The following is a 19,234-nucleotide window of genomic DNA, read 5'->3' as shown; positions in this document are numbered from 1 at the left end:
ACTTTTCTTAGGATTATACCCAGATGTTCCCTCCCCTTTTATAGTGTTTTATTTGCTGTTAAGAATATAGTATTTCTTATATAAGGAAGTGTTGTGTTTTGTATATTTCTCTTATATCCAGCCATATTCCTTAACTGATGGTACTCCTAAGAGTTTTCAGTTAATCTTCTTGGATCAACTAGGGTTATGATATCATCATCTGGAAATAAAGTTTTTCTTTCCTTTTTTAATAGTTTACCTCTTATTTCTGTTTTGTGTTATAGAATATGCTAGGATTTTCAAAATAATGTTAAATACCGTATTTCTTTGATTCTAAGACCACTGAGCATAAGAACATGCTAGCAATTTAATAATAGCTTTTAGGGGCTAGTACTCAAAATATACTGATATATAATGTACATGCATGTAGTTCACATGGCAATATCAGAAGTGTTTGGAGTACATCTCAGAATTGAGGAGATAGCAGTGGTAATGGTGGCTCTCCTTATTTTATTTCTTATTTTAGTGGGAATGCTTAATTATTCCATTTTAAGTATGGTATTGGCTGTTGGTTTATGATAGGTAGTCTTTGTTGTATTACAGGAATATCCTTTTCTTCAAATAAAACAAAAAGCTCTAATTCTGCCAGACAGTAATGAGAAGACTGCACTCTTTGGTTTAACTGAAAAGTGGAAATTGTGGCTGTGCACATGTCATCCCTGCCAGCTGGTCTGATTCTGCCTTTTTCCTTGATAGCCCCAAATGCAGAACTCCCTGGCTGCACAGCAAGGTCTGTGCTAGCTCCCTGATTTGCATGGCCTGTTGAGGATGGTGTATTAGTTTCCTGCAGCTGCAATAACAAATTACCACAGATTTGGTGGCTCAAAACCTTAGAAATTTATTCTCTCACAGTTCTGGAGGCTAGAAATCTGAAGTCAGTATCACTGGGCCAAAATTGAGGTGTTGCAGGGCTGTGCTCCCTCCAGAGGCTCTAGGGGAGAATTGGTCCTTGCCTCTTCCAGCTTCTGGTGGCCACCTGCATTGCTTGACTTGTGGCCGCATCACTGCACTCTTCAAGGCTTCAAATCTCTCTCTGCTACGTCTTCACACACCTTCTCTATGTGCGTAGGTGGAAATTTTTCTGCACCTGTCAATGCTGAAGGAAATGCTTTTAAAGACATATGTTAGGAAGAGCAAAACTTCATTCATTCCCTTTGGGAAGAAGATCGCGGTCACCTGGAAATAGCTCTAGGTCAATTCCCAGAAAATCAATCCACTGAAATTCAGTTCCCCAAAAGCCCCTCAACCTTGCCCGCTCCCACTGTCCCCCAGCGTTCTCCTCAGTCTCCAGCTCTTCAGCTACAGGGAGGCGGGCAGAGTACATTTCCTCTAATACTTCTGTGAAAGCAGAATAAAAACTGGTCAACTAAGACCAGATAGCTTAAAGCAAAAGGTAAAGTCAGCATATGGTAGTTTAGTAAATCAGTTATTCAGGGAATTGGCCATTTGGCAAGTCAGCTTTCTGCGATTGGCTGTTGCTGAAGTTGGCCCACTTTCCCAGGAAACACTGCAGAACTCGGGGGCAGAGGCTGCCCTCAAGCCTGCCTAGAATAGGACTGCACTTGTGCCCTCCGCTTCCTACAAACCATGGAGATGGGGACATTGCCCTGGTGGGAAGCTGGGACTGAGCCCAGCCACTCATAGGCTAGGCCCTAGGGGAGAGAAGGAAGAGAAGGCAAGAGTGAGAGTGAAGTCCCCGCCCTTGGGCTCTGACTCAGAAGAACCCAAATGTGGGCCAGCAGCTGAACCTCTTTGCTGGGCGGAGCCAAACTAGATGTCAGTCAGGTGCTCCATGCCAGACCATGGAAGAGGTGGTTTCAGGGTGTCAGGACTTACTGCATAAGACCACATGCTGTGTAGAGTCATCCTGTGGGATGGTTAGGAGGCTAAATGTACATTCACTGTTTAAACTTACATGTAAAATATTCAGCACAGGCACGTTAGCCATTATTAGTAGTATCATTTTGACATTATTACTAATATATCTTTAAAATATAATACTTTTCACAATGCCTATAGATAGTTGATGAATGCGACTTTTCTTTCATTTACTGGATAACTTTGATTGGGTAGAGGCACTTATCCATTTCTGGAGACCTCTGTTTCTTCTGGGGGTACCTGAAGCGTCTCTTGCTTTCTTGTAACTTCCAAAGCCAGTCTAGTCATTAACCTCAATAGAATATAGACCAGCAGAAGGACAGCTGTGGAGCACTGCTCAGCCAGTTGGGCAGCTTCGCTGTTTTGCCCCCAGGAAGCCTTACAGGTTATCAAAGCACATCGGGTTATTATAGGAAGGCCCTGGGAATTGTGAAAATTGTGTTGCTGTGGCAGTTGCTGTTTAGTGGAATAAAAAACCCGATGATAGGTTGCTGAAGAGAAACAACCACCACAAAAAAAAGAAGGCAATAAATTTATGCCCAGCAACTCTAGGAACTGCTCATTATGTACTTCCTAGGAGTTAAGACCGTGAGTTTATGCACAGATCCTAGTCTAAAATAGTGCCCTAGTACTTTAAAATGACTCAGTAATTCATTACTTTTTTGATACTATGTTGCAAGTTCAGTAGCACACTTTCACAGACAGTACATTTCTGTTGCAGTATCTGCTGTATGAGCAAATATTGAAGGAGTTTGCAGACATCTGCTTTACAGTAGGGAGATAGATGATCCAATTGGATGTAGCCCATATGTGCAGTAAAGTCTGGTTATAGGAAATTACAGACTAAAAAGACTGTTGTTGTAAATATGCATCCCTGCACGCAGTAAGGTTAAACAGAAAATCCACAGCAAGCCAAATTAATCATTACAAAGCCAGACGAGCAGTTATATTTATAGTTTAAAAGCAAGAATAGCAGGGACTGGAAACTAAAACCAACCCAGTAGGCCAGATGATAATGCGTCCTTTCCCATAATTGGGGAAGTCCAGGCCCCTGAAGGCACTTGTGGAGCCAGAGCTTGGCAGTGTTATGTAGAAGCCAGATGTCCCGGAGTGCTGAATGGAGAGCTTTTTTTTTGTAATACCTAATTTTAGATGGTAACTCTTAATCATTTAGACTGTTGTTAGCAAGTAGCCCTAAGTATCAGTAGTATGTTCTGCGGAGGTCCTGCATTTGGGGTTACTTCACAGCTGGGCAGCAGACACTCATAGGCTTCTGGGGAGGTGAGCACCTGTGTTAGGAGAGCTGCGCCTGTGTGTCTGTGGAGCCTTTACGCACAGGGAAAACAGCAAGGCTGGACACCAGTGAATTAACCGTGGAGATTTAGGGGTAACTGACGGTGTTTGCTTCTGTATTTTCTGCAATCGACCTGTTACTTTTGGTTAATTTTTAAAAGAGCTTCATGCAACTTGTTGGGCCCCTATAGTAGCACTGCACAAAGACTGACGTCACCACCTCACAACCCTGTGGGAGCTGAAACAATCAATGAGGGGGAGGAGATGAAACGGTTATGAATAAGACTGTCTGCAGTTACTTGAGCTGCTGAGATTAGATGACAAGAGCAGTTGTTGTTCTTTCAAGGCATAAACTGATCCTCTGTTTAGGAAACAAATCTCCCCTTCCTGCTTCACCACTGCATCCTAGGTTGCATTCAGAGCCATGGAGGCAGCCGCGGTGCAGCTTGCCCTGCACAGTAGCTGTGATTAATGCTTTTCTGGATCATTCTTGTAGAAGGGTTAAAGGCTTTGGGATTGTTTAGCTTGAAGGCAAGAAAGCAGAGGTAAGACGTAACTCATTTTACTTAAATGAAAAATAAAACATGGGGCGATAAGCTGAAATTGCTAAGGGAGAGTTTGCTGCTGTTTTTAACCTTTCACAATTGTGAAATACAGTACATACACACAGAAAGGTGCATAAAGCAGCAGTGTATAACTTGATGAATTATTGGAAAGACATATACGTAGCCACCACCCAAGTCAAGAACTAGAACATCACCCAAACATTCCTTCCCAGTCAGAACTCCTCCTTCCTCCCTAGAGATAACCACCATCCTGTCTTCTATGCAGTGTATGCTATAGTTGCTTTGCCTGATTTGGAACTTTATGTAAGTGGAACCATACAGTATGTATATGGCTTCTTTCACTTAGTATCGCGTTTAGATAATTAGCCACTCTGTTGCATGTAGTTACAGTTCTTTCATGTGTGCTGCTGTATAGTATTCTGTCATAGGCACATGCCAGCATTTACCCATTTTCCTTTTGATGAACATTTGGGTTGCTTCAGGTTGGGAGCTATTATGAATAATGCAACTGCCAACTTCTGGTGTGTGTATCCTGGTCTAGGAGTGGAATTGCTGAATTGCAGGGTGTGTATATTCACACCTTTCCCAAGTGTCCTGTGGTGCTCTGCACCCTCGCTCCCACCTGCTCTGATCAGATGGTTCATGTGCCTGTTTGACGGATGGACAGTCACTCACTGAGGCTTTGCGCTGCATTTCCCTGACGTGATGAGATTGAGCACTGTTTCTTATGTGTACTGATATTTTTAATTTCCTCTTGTGACATTCCTGTGCCACTGTTTTGCCCATTGTTTTTTCCACGGAGCAGTCTGTTATTCAGTCAACTAACTAGCCTTCTGAAGGTCACTATGCAGGGGATGTGGGGATGTTCCCTGCCCCAAGAAGACTTTACAGCTCTAAAGGCAGATATATTGTATAAACAAGTAGTTCATGACATTGTGATGATATTTGAAGCATCAGTCTCCCCCACCAGGCTGACTGTTAGCCGAAGAGACAGGACTCTTACTTGTGTCCTGTCCTCAGTGCTCAACACAGTATCTGGCACATACTCGGTGCTGAGTAAAATCTCTGTTAAATGAATGAATGAGGCATTTTCAGAAGATAGTTAAAGTGCTCTAGTAGGAGTAAGTGTTGAGTAAGAGAGAAGCACAAAATAAGGAACCACGAATCACACCCACTCCCCAACCCAGAGTGAGGCAAAACTTCCCTAGAATTGAAGCAGATCTTGAAAGACTTTCACCAGAAGCAGTGGAAGTACATTCAAGGTAAAGGAATAGAATGTGCAAAGGCACGGAGAGGGAAAGAGCATGCTATGCTGGAAATGTGGGGTGGGGGGGGTGGAGTGGGTTGGCTAACACTCGGGGTGAATGAAGTGAGAGGACAGTGAGAAGGGGCATTAGCCGGAGACAGCGCTGTGAAGGGACTGCCTTGTAAAGCTCATAAGCAGTTGTCAACTGAAAAAAATGCACAACCTAAAAGTTGAGAGTTATGTTTTATTCGGTGGACAAAACTGAGGGACTTAAGTCCAGGACAAAGCATCTCAGATAACTCTGAGAGACTGCTCCAGAGAGGCGAGGAAGGGGGCCAAGATATGTAGGAGCTTTTGCAACAGAGACCAGGTAGTCAGAACATCAAAAGGTTACTGTTAATTAAAGAAAACCAGATATATCCTGTGCTTTCTCATCCTCAGTTTTCTCAGGCGGCACTGTAGGGGGCTGGGGGGCTACAGCTTCGATGATTTGATGGTGGGCATTATGTTTCCATCCAGAATTCCCTCAGGGCTCACTGTAGGGGCGGCTGTATTGTGAGGGCTTCGTGGCCGCAACATCCTTTGTTTACTGGCAGGCAATATTTTGCATGCACACAGTGTGGATAAAATTGAAATTAAATACAGAAAAAGACATTTCTCACAGGGGAGGGGGGAGGGGAGCTCTTGAGCATTAGGATTGATCTATAGACTCTTTCCCTAGGCATCTTAGACAAAATAGAGCAGACATATAAGCCTGATCGTGAAATCAGTTGATAACAAAAGTTATCTTTTAGAAAGCCAAGGTGTAGCCTGAGGGAGTGTAGAGTGACTCTCCAGTCAGACCGGGATTTAACAGCAGCACAGCCCCTGGAGAGCCTCCGCTTCCACTTCTGTAATTTGGGAATAATGCCTACCTGGCAGAGCAGGTGTGAAGATTAAGGAGATAAGGCGGGACTTCCCTGGCCGTCCAGTGGCTGCCTCCACACTTCCACTGCAGGGGCACTGGCGTGTTCAAAACAAAAAACAAAAAAGGGAGATAAGGCATGTAAAGGACTTAACCCTTGCCTGGATGGTGGATGCTGAAAGGTGGGAATGGTTTTATGATGCAGATCCTTAATTGTTCAGTGGCGGGTATTATCTTGCTACCATATAGTGGCTGTTACGTGGTCACGTCAGTTATATGCTAGAGTATGAGTAGATAGTAGTCCACAGCGAGGACGTCAGTCATTTGAAGAGCGCCCCCCCCCCGCCATTAGAGGTCGCGTTAGTGCGGACCTGGGAGTACGAGGACAGAGCCTCGGGCTGTTTCTCCAGCGCTGGGCTTCGCCGGGTGGCTTTATTCTCCGTTTGCTTTATCCCCTGTATTCCTGAGAAGGCCGTGAGGGGAATTATGAGCTCAGTATTTATAGCTGCTTTCCTGAAGAAAGAGAATCTTGCCCGGTTCTCAAGCAGGGAAGGGATCCCACGTGTAACCGGGGTGAGAGCGGACAGCGCAGGCTAGTGTGGCGCAAGCCCCGCCCCTCGGCCAAACTTTCCGGAGGGGAGGTCCTTCCGCAGAAACGAAAGTGAAATTGAACCGGAGCCATTTCACAGCCCCGCTCCGGGCCGGCCTGGGCTCTGCCCCGACTCCAGAGGCGGCCCCTTGTGCTTGGGAGGCCGGCGGCCGGCGCCGGGGAGGGTCGCGCTGCCGGCGGGCGGGCACCGGGACATGCCGCGGGCGCGCCATGGACCCGAGGCAGGTAAGCCGCTGGGGTCGGAGCGCAGAGCCGAGCCCCCGCAGCCGGCTCGCCCGGCCTCCCCGCATACCTCCCTGCGCTCCCGTCTGCGTGCGTGACGTGTGCACGTTGTGTGAGTGTTTTCTTGCCAAGCAAAATTGCTGTTCTGAGGATTTAGGAATTTGTGTCATGCTGATTAATTCTTTGTTGTGCAAGGCGTGGAAGAGAGTTCGGGGGGGAAACGCACTCCCCTCCCTTCTTCAGAGAAGCAAGGCCTGAGCCCAGGTCAAGACAGTCCCCTCTGCTTTTCTGCTAGGACCCCATGGCTGCTCACCCCGCCCTTAGCGCCAGTTGGACAACTTGCTTCACCCTTAGCGGCTCCTCTCCTTAAGCTGTAGGAGAACATTTATAGGGGCGTTATTCATTCTCTCTACAAACCGGAAAACCCTGGCGTCCTGCAACAGGTGATTAGGTAACCTGGGATGTATCCATACAGTGGAAAGCTGCTCAGCAAGAAAGGGCAGAAACTAGTGCTCTGTGCAGCGACATGGACAACTCTCAGATTCATATAGGTGTGCGAGTATATATATATATTTTTTCCCTTCTTTAAAAGGGTTAGGAATATCCGACTTGCAGGAAAAGCATTTCTTTATGCAAACCAATATAGTACCCTATGGAGCCCATGTGGTGAAGGTGGGGGCTTATCTCCCGATCCTAAGCATATGAGAATAGATTAAAGTGAAATTTTGCAGGGCAATGAATGTTAAGTGGCTTGTTACATACTTTGTACAGTACATAGGCCTGAAGCTGGGAAAGTGGAGGTGCTGAGGGATTTAGGAATGATCACAGGGGTTGCTTTCAGTGGCTGTTCTCAAGTGTGGTTTGGCTTTTAGGAGATTTTAGGGAGTATAAAGAAAAAATTAATCATCTCCCTCTATAAAATATAATCTCCCTCTGTTTGTAAAATAATTATGGTTAACAAATTCGTGTATCCTTTCCTTGTCTCTTTTCTCTGTTCATTCTAGCGTGCACACACATTCATGGGATTTTTTCCTTTTGTTTACAAAAGAAGGGGTTTATAGCATACATATGCCTCTGCGGCTTGCTTTTTTTTTGTTAATTTATCATATCGTTTCTAAATAGATAACACATTTTTAAAAAACTGTGAGTACGGTTCCATAATATGAATGTGTCATGATTTGTTCAACTCCTCTTCTGTAGATAAGACATTCAGGTATTTTACAGGTGTTAGCCAAGTAGCAGCAGTTTAAATCTAGAAAGCGTTCAGCTAGAAAATGACTTTAGCCAATTTGAAACAGAGTTCTTTCACCAAGGTCACTCAAAGAGCTAATCAGAAATCCCCTGAAGTCCCCACAGTTGAATTCTGTGAGCCAGGCACACACTGGCTGTACCCACATATACCTCGGCCGCAGGCAGGGGTTGGGGGATTGTGTGCAGCAAGAGGAGCAAGAAGAGAGATGGGATTGCATGTCTAGTGATGTCTTGTTCATGCAGACGTTGGTTCAGGGTCAGCTTTGTGCCAGGTGCTGTCTTAGGTGCTAGGGATGCAGAGATAACTGATGCGTATTTGTCCCCCGGGGGCTTACTGTCAAGTTGACTGCAGCCCCCCATCAGTGCTCCACGGGGAATATTGAGAGTGGAGAGCTGAGAATAATTTCTAGGGCACCTAATATTGTTAATCACCTTTCAGATACACTACAATCTATATGTGTCATTAAAAAAAATCAGCTGTGATGAAAGGTAAAGCAAGGGGTGTAACAGGTGCTGGGTGGGAGGAGTTCAAGGAGAGGACACTCTTGTGGGCTGGGAGGTGTGGGAGTCAGAAGTCTCCTGAAGAAGCTGGCATTTAGAGAGATCTGTAGTGAAAGGGTCTGAGTGGTAAGAGGTGGCAGGAGAGGGAGAAGCAGGCACGTTGCCCTGGAATGTAGAGGGATGGAGAGATGGGAGGCGCGGGTGGTAGCCCGTGCGAGAGGTAATGAGGGGCTAGAACTGGAAGAAGACACGTTTAAGAGAAAAGATAGAGGTGGTAGACAAGCTAGAACTTGGCACCTACCTGATGAGTTTGTGAGACGAGGGAGGGAGGAAGGCAGCAAAGATGACTCAGGTTTCCAGCCTTAACAACTAAAGAGGAGAATGCTGCCATTAACAGTAAGAAGAACAGTGGGAGTGGGGGCTGGATCGAGGGAAAAGATGAATTTGGTTCAGAATGTGTGGTGTTTGAGGAAATGGCCGGGTATCTAAGTGGACAGATCGTCTAGGCATTTGAAAATTCAAGTCTTACGCTTCAGCACAGGTGGTGGCTGAGAGAACAGATTTGAACACTGTTTCTTAAAAGGGCTGGTGCAGGTTAGGGGAGTGGGTGAAATCAACCTGGGGAAGGAAGAAGAGGCCCTTAGACAGAACCTTGGGGGGGGCCGATTATATATAAAGGGTGGAAGAAAGGACAGGGACAGTCAGAAGGAAAAAGAGGGGTGAAAGGAGATCGTTGGTGCTGTGTCACCAAGCCGTGGGAGAATTTTTAAAGAAGAGAGCTCCATCCATATAGAGTCAGCACATGTTTGTTGTACTGAATTGACCACCAAAAAAGCACTGGAAACCTAACAGAAGTTCAAGAGGAGGAATTTGTATGGCCCCATTAGCGTGAGGCAGTGTCTTCCTCCAGCACCATCTGGAAGCTTTGGAACAGAAAAGGGGATAGTTGCCTTGGGTGGAGAAGGGAACTGACCATGAGATCCAGGCTGAATGAGGAGGCGTGTGGCTGAGCGGGGGGGGGGGGGGGGGGGGGGGGGGGGGGGGGGGGGGGTAGTGGTGGGGATGGGGAGGTCACATGAGCAGCAGGTCCCACAAGGGGAAGGAGTGGATGTTGTGGAAACACAGGGAAGTTGCTGTCAGAAAAGGAGTCAGCAAACTGCAGCCCATGGGTCAAGTACAGCCCTCGCCCTGGTTTTGTAAAGGAAGTTGTATGCGATGTGTGTGGCTGCTTTTGTGCTACAATTGAATACCCATCGAGCCCTTTACAGAAAAAGTTTACTGACTCTGGAAAAGAGTTTCAGGGTTTGAGGTTTGATGGTGGCCCCACTCAAGTAGCAGTGAGATTGAATGAGGAGCTGGACAAGCCATTTGTGTGGCTAAAAGGCAGAGGTGGCCGTCGCTGGAGAGGCGCTAAGGAGCTGTGCAGCGAGCATACCGTGAACGTGACTAGCAAGAGTGCTATAATCCCCTAATTGTGACGGGGGCAGGGGTGGGGGAGTAGAAGGCTGAAAGTATTGAAGAAAGGGACGCAGCTGCCTGCAGGTCCCTGAAGCCTTCAGGAGAGTCAGGCAAAGGGGATGTGTGCACGAGGAAATGTTGTTCCTAGAGGGGCAAGCCCCAGGGACAGGCAACAAGGTATGTACTGACACCCCCACCTTGGGTCCCATAAGCCCCTTCCGCCTCTGCCCCTCCAGTGAGTAGCACGGGGGAGAGGAGCAGCTTGGTCTGTGGCTGGAGGAAGGAGTCACAGTGCTCGCTGTTCTGGTGAACGGGTGGCAGTCTGAGAGAAGATGGCGTAGCCTGTGGCCTGCAGAACCAGCTTCTGAAGACACGCCGTGGAAGCAGCTATTGGGAAGAAGCTGAGGGGGTGTGGGAGGCTGGGGCCGAGGTGTCCAGGAATAGCTGCCGCCAGCTCCACACATCCAGGGGAGCCTGGCGGTTTGGATACACGTGCCCAATGTCCCTTCCGAGCCTGGGCACCACACTGAAGGATGAGAACGATGTACCTTTTTTCAAAGGAAACCATCCAGCTCCCCTAAAAACCAAATTCTGGTCCTCCCAGGATGGCAGTGCAAGCAGACAAGCCTGTGAGGTCCTGCTGCCCTTCCCCAGGTGGGGAGGCTTCCTCTGCTACAGCCTTGGAGGGTGAGGTTCCGGTTCATCCAGTCCACTTGCTTGTTTGTTTATAGTCACCCAGTTGATCGATTTTAAAGGTGGGGGGGGGCTGGGTGGTGGGCCATTTCCTGGTCTAGTGACTCCCTTGGCATTTTTAGGTTATTCTGTTTTTGTTTGTTTTTAAAATAAAACGTGTTTGTTTGTTTTTCTGACTTTAAAAAGATTTTTTTTTTTTTTTGAGCAGAAAGATAGGTTTCAACTCCCTAAGATCCTGTCGAAGGGAAAAGAATGAATGAACTAGGTTGCTGGAGTGGCTGTGCTGAGGTGTCAGAACACCCCACGTGCTCCTGGGAGCTCTTTGTGTGTTACTTCTTGCTCCTGCGTCTCTTCCCTCTGTCAGGTCCACAGGTAGCGCTTACGCGTGGGCAGGCCACCTTAGCTACGTCACAAGCCCACGTCTCACTTGCCTTCTCAGCTTATTAGCAATCAGGTGCAGCCCTCACTCCCAGGCAGCGGGAAGGGACAGGCTCACCGATGCACTCCTAATTCACTTTCTTTTCCATCTTTTTGTTCTGCAGGGGTATTCCCTCAACAGATACCAAACCCATCCAGTTCAAGGCTATGAGCACAGCAAGGTTAGACACCAGCAGCCGGGGCTGGGATCGTACCCTAATAGTTTCCAGCTCCAGCAAATAGAGTTCCTCAAGGGGCGACTCCCAGAAGTGCCCCTAATTGGAAAGCAGACACCATCACTGCCACCGTTCCTCCCTGGACTCGGGCCAAGGTTTCCAGGACCACCTGCCAGAGGCGGGCACCTAGAGATCCGGGGTGTCCCCAGGTGCGTGCCTCTCAGAAGCCAGGTGCTCCCGAGAGGGTTCCAGCGTCCTTCCCCACGTGGCCGGATTCAGCCATGGAGAGGCGTTGATAGGCTCTCCTCACGTTTCCAGGAACTGACTATCAGCCAGGATCAGGGACAAAGGATCTTAGAGCTCTTGCAGGAGCTTGGGGAAGGGAAGGCCACCACAGCGCACCATCTGGCCGGGAGGCTCCAAGCCCCAAAGAAGGAAATCAATCGCGTTTTATACTCTCTGGCAGAGCAGGGTAAGCTGCACCGGGAGGCAGGAACGCCCCCACTGTGGAGAATCGCGGCCCCGGTTCAGGCTTGGAGCCAGCCCAGCCGAGTAGCAAGAGCAGACCGTCACCGTCAGGCAGCTCCAAGCTCAGACTCCAGTTTGGAAACTGAAGACAGAAGCCGCACGTCAGGCCTGGAAGATCCTCCTGAGCCTCTCGACATGGCTGAGATCAAGGAAAAGATCTGCGACTACCTGTTTAATGTGTCCAACTCCTCTGCCCTGAATTTGGCTAAAAACATTGGCTTCAGCAAGGCCCGAGATGTGAATGCCGTGCTGATTGACTTGGAAAGGCAGGGGGACGTCTACAGGCAAGGGACGACCCCTCCCATATGGTACTTGACCGACAAGAAGCGGGAGAGGCTGCAGATGAAGAGAAACACGAACAGCATTCCCGAAACCACTCAAGCCGCTGTCCCAGAGACCAGAAAACCAGCAGAGCTCCCCGCCTGCAGCCTACTCGCGTCAGACACCTCACACGGCACCGTCACCACAGAAAAAGTGGAGAACGGGCAGGAACCCGTCGTAAAGTTAGAAACTAAACAAGAGGTCACACCGGAACCAATCAAACTGAAACCACCTGTTCATGACAACGGCCCCTCCAAAACAGGGTATGTTGACTTTGAAAATGGCCAGTGGGCCACAGATGACATCCCAGATGACTTGAATAGTATCCACGCAGCACCAGGTGAGTTTCGAGCCATCATGGAGATGCCCTCCTTCTACAGTCATGGCTTGCCACGGTGTTCACCTTACAAGAAACTGACAGAGTGCCAGCTGAAGAACCCCATCAGCGGCCTGTTAGAGTATGCTCAGTTCGCTAGTCAGACCTGTGAGTTCAACCTGATAGAGCAGAGTGGACCACCCCATGAACCTCGGTAAGAGACCACCCAGGAATCGTGCCTAAGGTTGGGGTCAGGCACTCTTGCTCCTGACGCCGTCTCGGCTGACTCGCGAGCAGTGCCGGTTGGTGGCGCCTGTCTTTTCCCTCTTCCTTTCCGCCTGTGGGCTGAATCACCCTTGTTGCCCCTCCCTCCACATCTTGAGCAGGGAACGTAGACCTCGGCCCAGCCAGAATCTTGGCTGAGCAAGGGGGAGGTTGGCCCTCTTGGCTAAAATGAAGCTTCTTTGGAGATGCCTAGTGTCCATGCATCAGTGTCATGCCTGCCTCCTAAGGCCAGAGAGACTTGACGCCCTTCCCTCCCCCTTCCATTGCCAGCCTCCCTCCCCCCGAACTGAGATCCCCAGGGGGTGCAGGAACAGGTGGATAGGGGCAGGCTGCACGGGGAGAGTAAGGGTGGGTTGTGCTGCTGGGTAGCAGCAGGTCCACACCATACCTCCCCACCCCACTCCTGCTCCGCTGCCGCTCCCGCAGGGAAAGGATGCTGTAGAGCGTGCACGGCTGCCTGCCTGTTGAAGGTGGTGGTTCTAATTTTACACACCGCCTCTGCACAGATGGGTGGGCTAGCACTTGTTGCGGCTCCTAAGCTGTGAAATCAGAAATTACCTCACTCAGACAGCTGGCCCGGCCCTGCACTGTAGGCTCTTCCAAGCCAGCGGACAGATTGAGGAAGACAGGTGGGCCCAGAAGGAGCTGCTGCAGGGCCTAGCGGAGAGCTGAAACCGCTGACGCTGAGTGGCCGCACGCCATAGCTAGAGAGCCTGCCAGTGAGGCCGGCAGAGGATCCCACTAACCTTTACGTTAACTGTAGGCCAGTGTCACTTCCTGCTTATCCTGACCGTCTTCATGACCCTGAGATGGCATTGCAGGAGAGCTGTTGAGAAGAGGGGGTGCATCTGTCCAAAGGCTGGCAGGGCCAGGACGGGTATGCTTCTGTCTGGGGTAGAGAGTGCATGGCCGTCGTTCTCTTTCTTCTCCCTCCATCCCCTTCCCAGAGGTGCGGGACAGCAGTGGGTTGGGGGTTAACCTTTCTTTGGACTCCAGCTGTAAGAAACGTTGATGCCATGTTCAGATATTTCAGAAGACCCAGGAAATAAGAGATCTGACCTACTTTTGTAAATGAAATCCCAGATTGAGCAAAGAGCTGAACGAATCTGAAAGATTGAACAAAGGCGGTCTAAGCTAAGTCCAGAGGCCTGGAACAAATGTGTTTTGGTTCTCTGCATGACAAGGGGAAATTCCTTTCATCTCAGGCGTCAGTCAAGTAGAGCTGTAGGATGACGCAAAAGAAACCGTGAGAGTGGTGTATCTCTGAGGGTAGGTTGGGGACGAAAACAGGCCCCCCAGAGTGGCAGGTATCGGATCCCTGTAGGTGTCTGGGGAGTGAGGAGACGGCGCTGTAAGAAGGACCTGCCCTTGAGGTGGCCAAGTGTACCACCGTTGCTTGAGGGTAAAGGCTCTTTGGTTGCTGACAAGACTCGTGGTGGTTTTAGTTCATCATTTTTTGTACACACTTGATCTTAATTCATTGCTAAAAGATGGTGGGTCTCCCTTGAGCTAGTTTCCTATCACCCGTGGCTGTGTTTGCTCTAATGAGCTTGGAGAGAGCGTCACTGGCTGCTTTGTTTCCAAAAAATAGGAGCAGGCTGAGCCTCCAGAGGGACAGGAGCCCTTGGCCTACCCTCCATCTCCTCCGCAGTCAGCAAGCCCCTTAGCGTAGCAGGAAATTCCAGGGTGAAGACCTCTTTGGAGAGGGCAGAAGGGATGGCCCAGACTAGTGTTCACACATCTAATCACTTTCCATCAAGATTTAAATTCCAAGTTGTCATCAGTGGCCGCGAGTTTCCCCCAGCGGAAGCTGGCAGCAAGAAAGTGGCCAAGCAGGACGCAGCTATGAAAGCCATGACAATTCTGCTTGAGGAAGCTAAAGCCAAGGACAGTGGAAGACCAGAAGAATCGTACGACTGCCCCTCGGAGAAAGAATCAGAGAAGGTAGGTGCCCTGCCCTCTGGGAGGACAGCAGGTCTCTCTCCGCGTCTGTGAGGCATCAGAACTTCATCGGACCCTCTTGAAACCGTCTCCACCTGCCCAGCCCACTCTCTGTCTCAGAGGCAGCTTCCCACTCGCCCCTCTAACCCCGCCTCACCAGCCCCCCTTTCCTCTTCTCATACCCAGCTCCCCTTCTAGCGCCCCCTCCCGACCTCACTGGAATTGCAGAATTTCAGAGTTGAAAGAGACGTTAAAGATTATTGAATCCAGTCTTTCTCTCTCGGCAGATATGAAATAAGACGAAGCACATTTAAATAACTGACCCTCTCCTGCAAGGCCCAGAAAATCCCCACAGCCCTCTTCCTTGAGAAAGCCAGCCCCAAACATGCAGTTGACCGAAAGCAATTCTCCCATCCCCATTCCCTGTGCCGTGATGGAATAGCCAGTGTTTTCTCAGTTTGTGTTTGTGTTTGTTTTTGTTTTTGTTTTTTTGTCTCTCATTCTCTCCAGACTGCAGAGTCCCAGACTACCACCCCTTCAGCAACATCCTTCCTTTCTGGGAAGAACCCCGTCACTACCTTGCTTGAGTGTGTGCACAAGTTGGGGAGCTCCTGTGAATTCCGCCTCCTATCCAGAGAAGGCCCTGCCCATGACCCCAAGTACATCTCTCGTATCATGTATCTCTGCTGAGGTTTTCTCAAAAGAGAGAGAGATACATTTTCTTCCTGCCTCCTCAGAGATGGCAGGTTATGTCACTGAGCAATCACTCCTGTTTTCAGTATGGAAAATGGGGGGCCTTGAGAGCATGGTTGCTGCTTGTGGAGCAGAGAATCTGGGAGTAGGAGTTCCAAGGGCAAAGCAGGGACCAAGCGCGAGGGAGATACACGGCTTGGAGGTTACAGGTGGTGGGACTAAAAGGCGTACCTGAGAAGCTCTCTGCTCTGAGGCTCTGCAGACTTACGTGTTGAAGAGAAGGGTTCCTGGAGGAGGTGACATTAGGTTGATGTTTAAAAGTGTAGAATAGGGGTCAGCCAGGCTGAGAGAGACTGGGGGCAGGAGGAGGGTGAGAGGCTCCGGCTCTTCAAGGCAGAAGTGACTGCGTGAGCCAAGGCACAGAGGTGATGTGTGCGAGGAAATTGCAAGTCGTAAAGGATGACAACGTGACAAAGGCTAGGTAAAGCTCTTCCATCAAAACCAGTTTAATCCTCTCCTTTCATCTCCTGTCAGGTTCCAGTACTGCGTTGCAATGGGAACCCACACGTTCCCCACCGCCAGTGCCCCCAGCAAGAAGGCAGCAAAGCAGATGGCTGCAGAGGAAGCCATGAAGGCCCTGCAAGGGGAGGTGACCAGCTCCACGTCTTCTGATGACCAGGTGGGGCCCTTTTCTACTCAAAAGATACAGGTTATTTTTAGCACCTGAGTGGCTTAGGACTGTCCGTGAGTCCCTCAGAGTTGCCGTGAAGTACTTACGGTTCCTCTCTGTCTGGCTGATTCTCCTTCAGCCCGGAAGTACGAACACGGAATCTTTTGATAACTTGGAATCGGCGGTGCCCAACAAGGTCAGGAGGATTAGCGAGCTCGTCAGATACCTGAACACCAACCCTGTGGGCGGCCTGTTAGAGTACGCCCGCTCCCACGGCTTTGCTGCTGAGTTCAAGCTGGTCGACCAGTCCGGACCCCCTCACGAGCCCAAGTGAGTGTTCCAGTCCTGGCTACAGCCGTGTGTCACAGGGCAGGGACGGCCTCTAACCCAGGGAAAGACCGGAGGGGCACGATGAGGGAGCCCTGTCCCCAAGGCCTCTGAGACCACACTAGCTCAGCCACCTTGAGAAGACAGCCAGTCTCCCAGTAAGCATGAGCCTTTTTAATTTTTTTAAGCTGATTGTAATTTTTAAAGGAATATGTATATGTACATAGAAAATCAAGCTGATTGAAAAAACGTGCACTGAAAAGTCTCATTTCAATCTCAGGCTTCTAGTGTCCCTCCCCAGACTCAAACACTGTTACCAGTTTCTTGAGTCCTTCTAGAAATTTCCATGCACATACTAGCACATTTTCCTTTCTCTTTATTTTTTTAAAGTAAGTATGTATCAGAATCTTCTCTTCTACACCTTGACTCCTTTACTTACCAGTGTGTCTTAGAGGTCATTACAAATAAGCAGATATAGGTCTATACATAATGCTTCACTAAATAGATACTTACAATTTTTAAATTGCTTTATCAAACAAGAGATATAAAAGGTCTTCTTAAAATGGACACCCAACTACCTACCACCTAGTTTAAGAAGGCAAATGTTGTTATTACTATTTGAAGCCCCACCTTGTGTAATTTATTTAACCAACTTCAGTGACATTCAGGCTGGTTTTGGTCTTACTCTTAGGAGCACTCCGGTGAACATGCTTGTACTGTATGTCTTCGCTGACATGTACAAACTTGTCTGTAGTATAAATTCTCAGGAGTGGAATTTCTGGGCCATGAGTCATGTACCTTGTTTTTTAAGGGTTTTTTTTAATAGGTAATAGATTATGCAAAATAGAAAATATTATTCAAAAATAAAAATGTAAAAGCTCACTCTCACTTTGACCCAGTTCTTACCCCCACACACACCCCTCCCCCCAACATGTAATAACTTTACATTATTACATGAGAGTGACTCAAAAATTATCCACACTCTGGCTGTAGAATTTAATTAACTTTTAGAGAAGATAAATAACATCATTTTTTGACATAATCTCCTTGCTTTTCAATATACTTTGTCCATCTGTCAACAAGCTTTCGTGTTCCCTCATTAAAAAATGTTGTAGGCTGAGCTGCAAGCCACGAATGCACCGCTGTCTTCACTTCTTCATCAAAAGTGAATCTTTGTCCTCATAGGGCTGCTTTCAGGGGACCAAACAGGTGAAAGTCCAATGAAGCAAAATCAGGACTACAAGGAGGATGTTTTAACACCTCAAAACGAAGTTTTTACAGAGTGTCGACAGTGTGGGCAGAAGTGTGTGGACTTGCACACCCTCAGACCACAAAAAACGAATCACTGCACGCTGCTCTTCTTCCGTGCAAATCACAAGTGGCACATCCATTTTTGCTCGCATCACAGTTACAAATGAACTGATGTAACACATTCACACCTGCACAGCAGTGACTGGGGAGACAGTAGCCTTGAACAGAAAGTGCTGATAAGACAGTGCGGCCAACAGAAGTTTTAATAATAATCGGAGGGCAGATAATTTTTGAGTCACCCTCATACATCCTTCCAGAGTATCTTTACATAAATACAAGCAATTAAATTCCCTGCTTTTGTTACACAGAAATACATATATGCGTTGATTTCTAGCTTGCTTTTTACACATAAAAGTATTATCTTAGAAAACTTTTCATATAACTTTATATTCTTTCTATATAACTGCAAAGTATAGTGTTCCAGTATATGGGTTTATCATGATTTATTTAACCAGCCCCTATTAATGAATACTTGGATTGTTTCCAGACTTTTGGTATTGTGAATAACATGTATATGTGCATTTAAAATTTTGGTAAATTTTGCCAAACTTTCCTCCAATGAAATTATACCAGTTTATGCTTCCACCAATGATATGTAAAGAATGTCTCTTCCTCTACAGTCTGAGCATTCTAAAATGCAAAAAATGTGCTCTAAAATCCACTCAGTGCAGTACAAGGACTAGTCTACATCAGGATATTTATTATTATTATTATTTACCACATTGATCGGTCAAAGGAGAAGCTCCGCATGATTATCTCCAGAGATTCCGAAAAGGCATGTAGTAAAATTCAGCATCCATTCAGATTAAGAAACCAAGCTGTTAAGAAAATAGAAATTATTGAATGCATCCTTCGCTTGATAAAAGTACATGTCTGACCCAGCGTCTGACCCAGTGGCAGGGCAAGAATAAAGACGCAGATGTAGAGAACAGACTTGAGGACATGGGGCGGGGGAAGGGGAAGCCAGGACAAAATGAGAGTGTAGCATTGACACGTATACACTACCAAATGTAAGATGGATGGCTACTGGGAAGCTGCTGCATAACACAGGGAGATCTACTCGGTGATTGGTGATGACCTAGAGCTGTGGGATAGGGAGGGTGGGAGGGAGTCGCGGGAGGGAGGCAATATGGGGATCTATGTATAAATACAGCGGATTCACTCTGTTGTACAGCGGAAACTGGCACAACAGTGTAAAGCAATTATACTCCAATAAAGATCTGAAAAAAAAAAGTAAAAAATAAACACATATATTAAATGTAGACAAATAACCATTAGAAAAATTGTTTGCCAAAACATTAAAAAAAATATATATGTATTAATTTGATGTGATAGCTCCTGGCAGAATTCTTGAATGACTTATTAAGCAAAAGTTGAGAGGACTAAGAAGGGGAAGGGTCCACTACTAGGAAGTGGTCTAAGAGGTTTTGCTAAGAACTGCTCCCCTGCCCTTCTTTTTTTTTTTTTCTTTAATTGAACTATGGTTGATTTACAATATTGTGTTAGTTTCAGGTATACAGCAAAGTGATTCAGATATATGTAGATATATGTATTATTTTTCAGGTTCTTTTCTATTATAGGTTATTAC

The 19,234-nt window shown here is 47.6% G+C and overlaps 1 protein-coding gene across 8 annotated transcripts in view; it reads left to right on the top strand.

Annotated features, from left to right (window-relative positions):
• ADAR (adenosine deaminase RNA specific) overlaps positions 1-19,234 on the top strand; it is a 41,094-nt gene that overhangs the window by 9,345 nt on the left and 12,515 nt on the right. For 2 of the 8 annotated variants that reach the window (XM_057725385.1, XM_057725382.1), the window contains exons 1-6: positions 6,604-6,761; positions 11,204-12,633; positions 14,465-14,648; positions 15,156-15,304; positions 15,873-16,017; positions 16,148-16,338. In XM_057725385.1, coding sequence (XP_057581368.1) covers positions 6,747-6,761; positions 11,204-12,633; positions 14,465-14,648; positions 15,156-15,304; positions 15,873-16,017; positions 16,148-16,338 — 2,114 coding nt within the window. In that variant the 5' untranslated portion in view covers positions 6,604-6,746. Of the gene's footprint in view, positions 1-6,595; positions 6,762-11,203; positions 12,634-14,464; positions 14,649-15,155; positions 15,305-15,872; positions 16,018-16,147; positions 16,339-19,234 lie in introns of those variants that run through there. The other 6 variants (XM_057725380.1, XM_057725384.1, XM_057725387.1 and 3 more) reach the window with 5 other exon arrangements.

The sequence above is a fragment of the Hippopotamus amphibius genome, chromosome 1 (genome assembly GCF_030028045.1).
Source record: "Hippopotamus amphibius kiboko isolate mHipAmp2 chromosome 1, mHipAmp2.hap2, whole genome shotgun sequence".
NCBI classification, from domain to species: domain Eukaryota; kingdom Metazoa; phylum Chordata; class Mammalia; order Artiodactyla; family Hippopotamidae; genus Hippopotamus; species Hippopotamus amphibius.
This window is presented reverse-complemented; position numbering and strand designations above follow the sequence as displayed.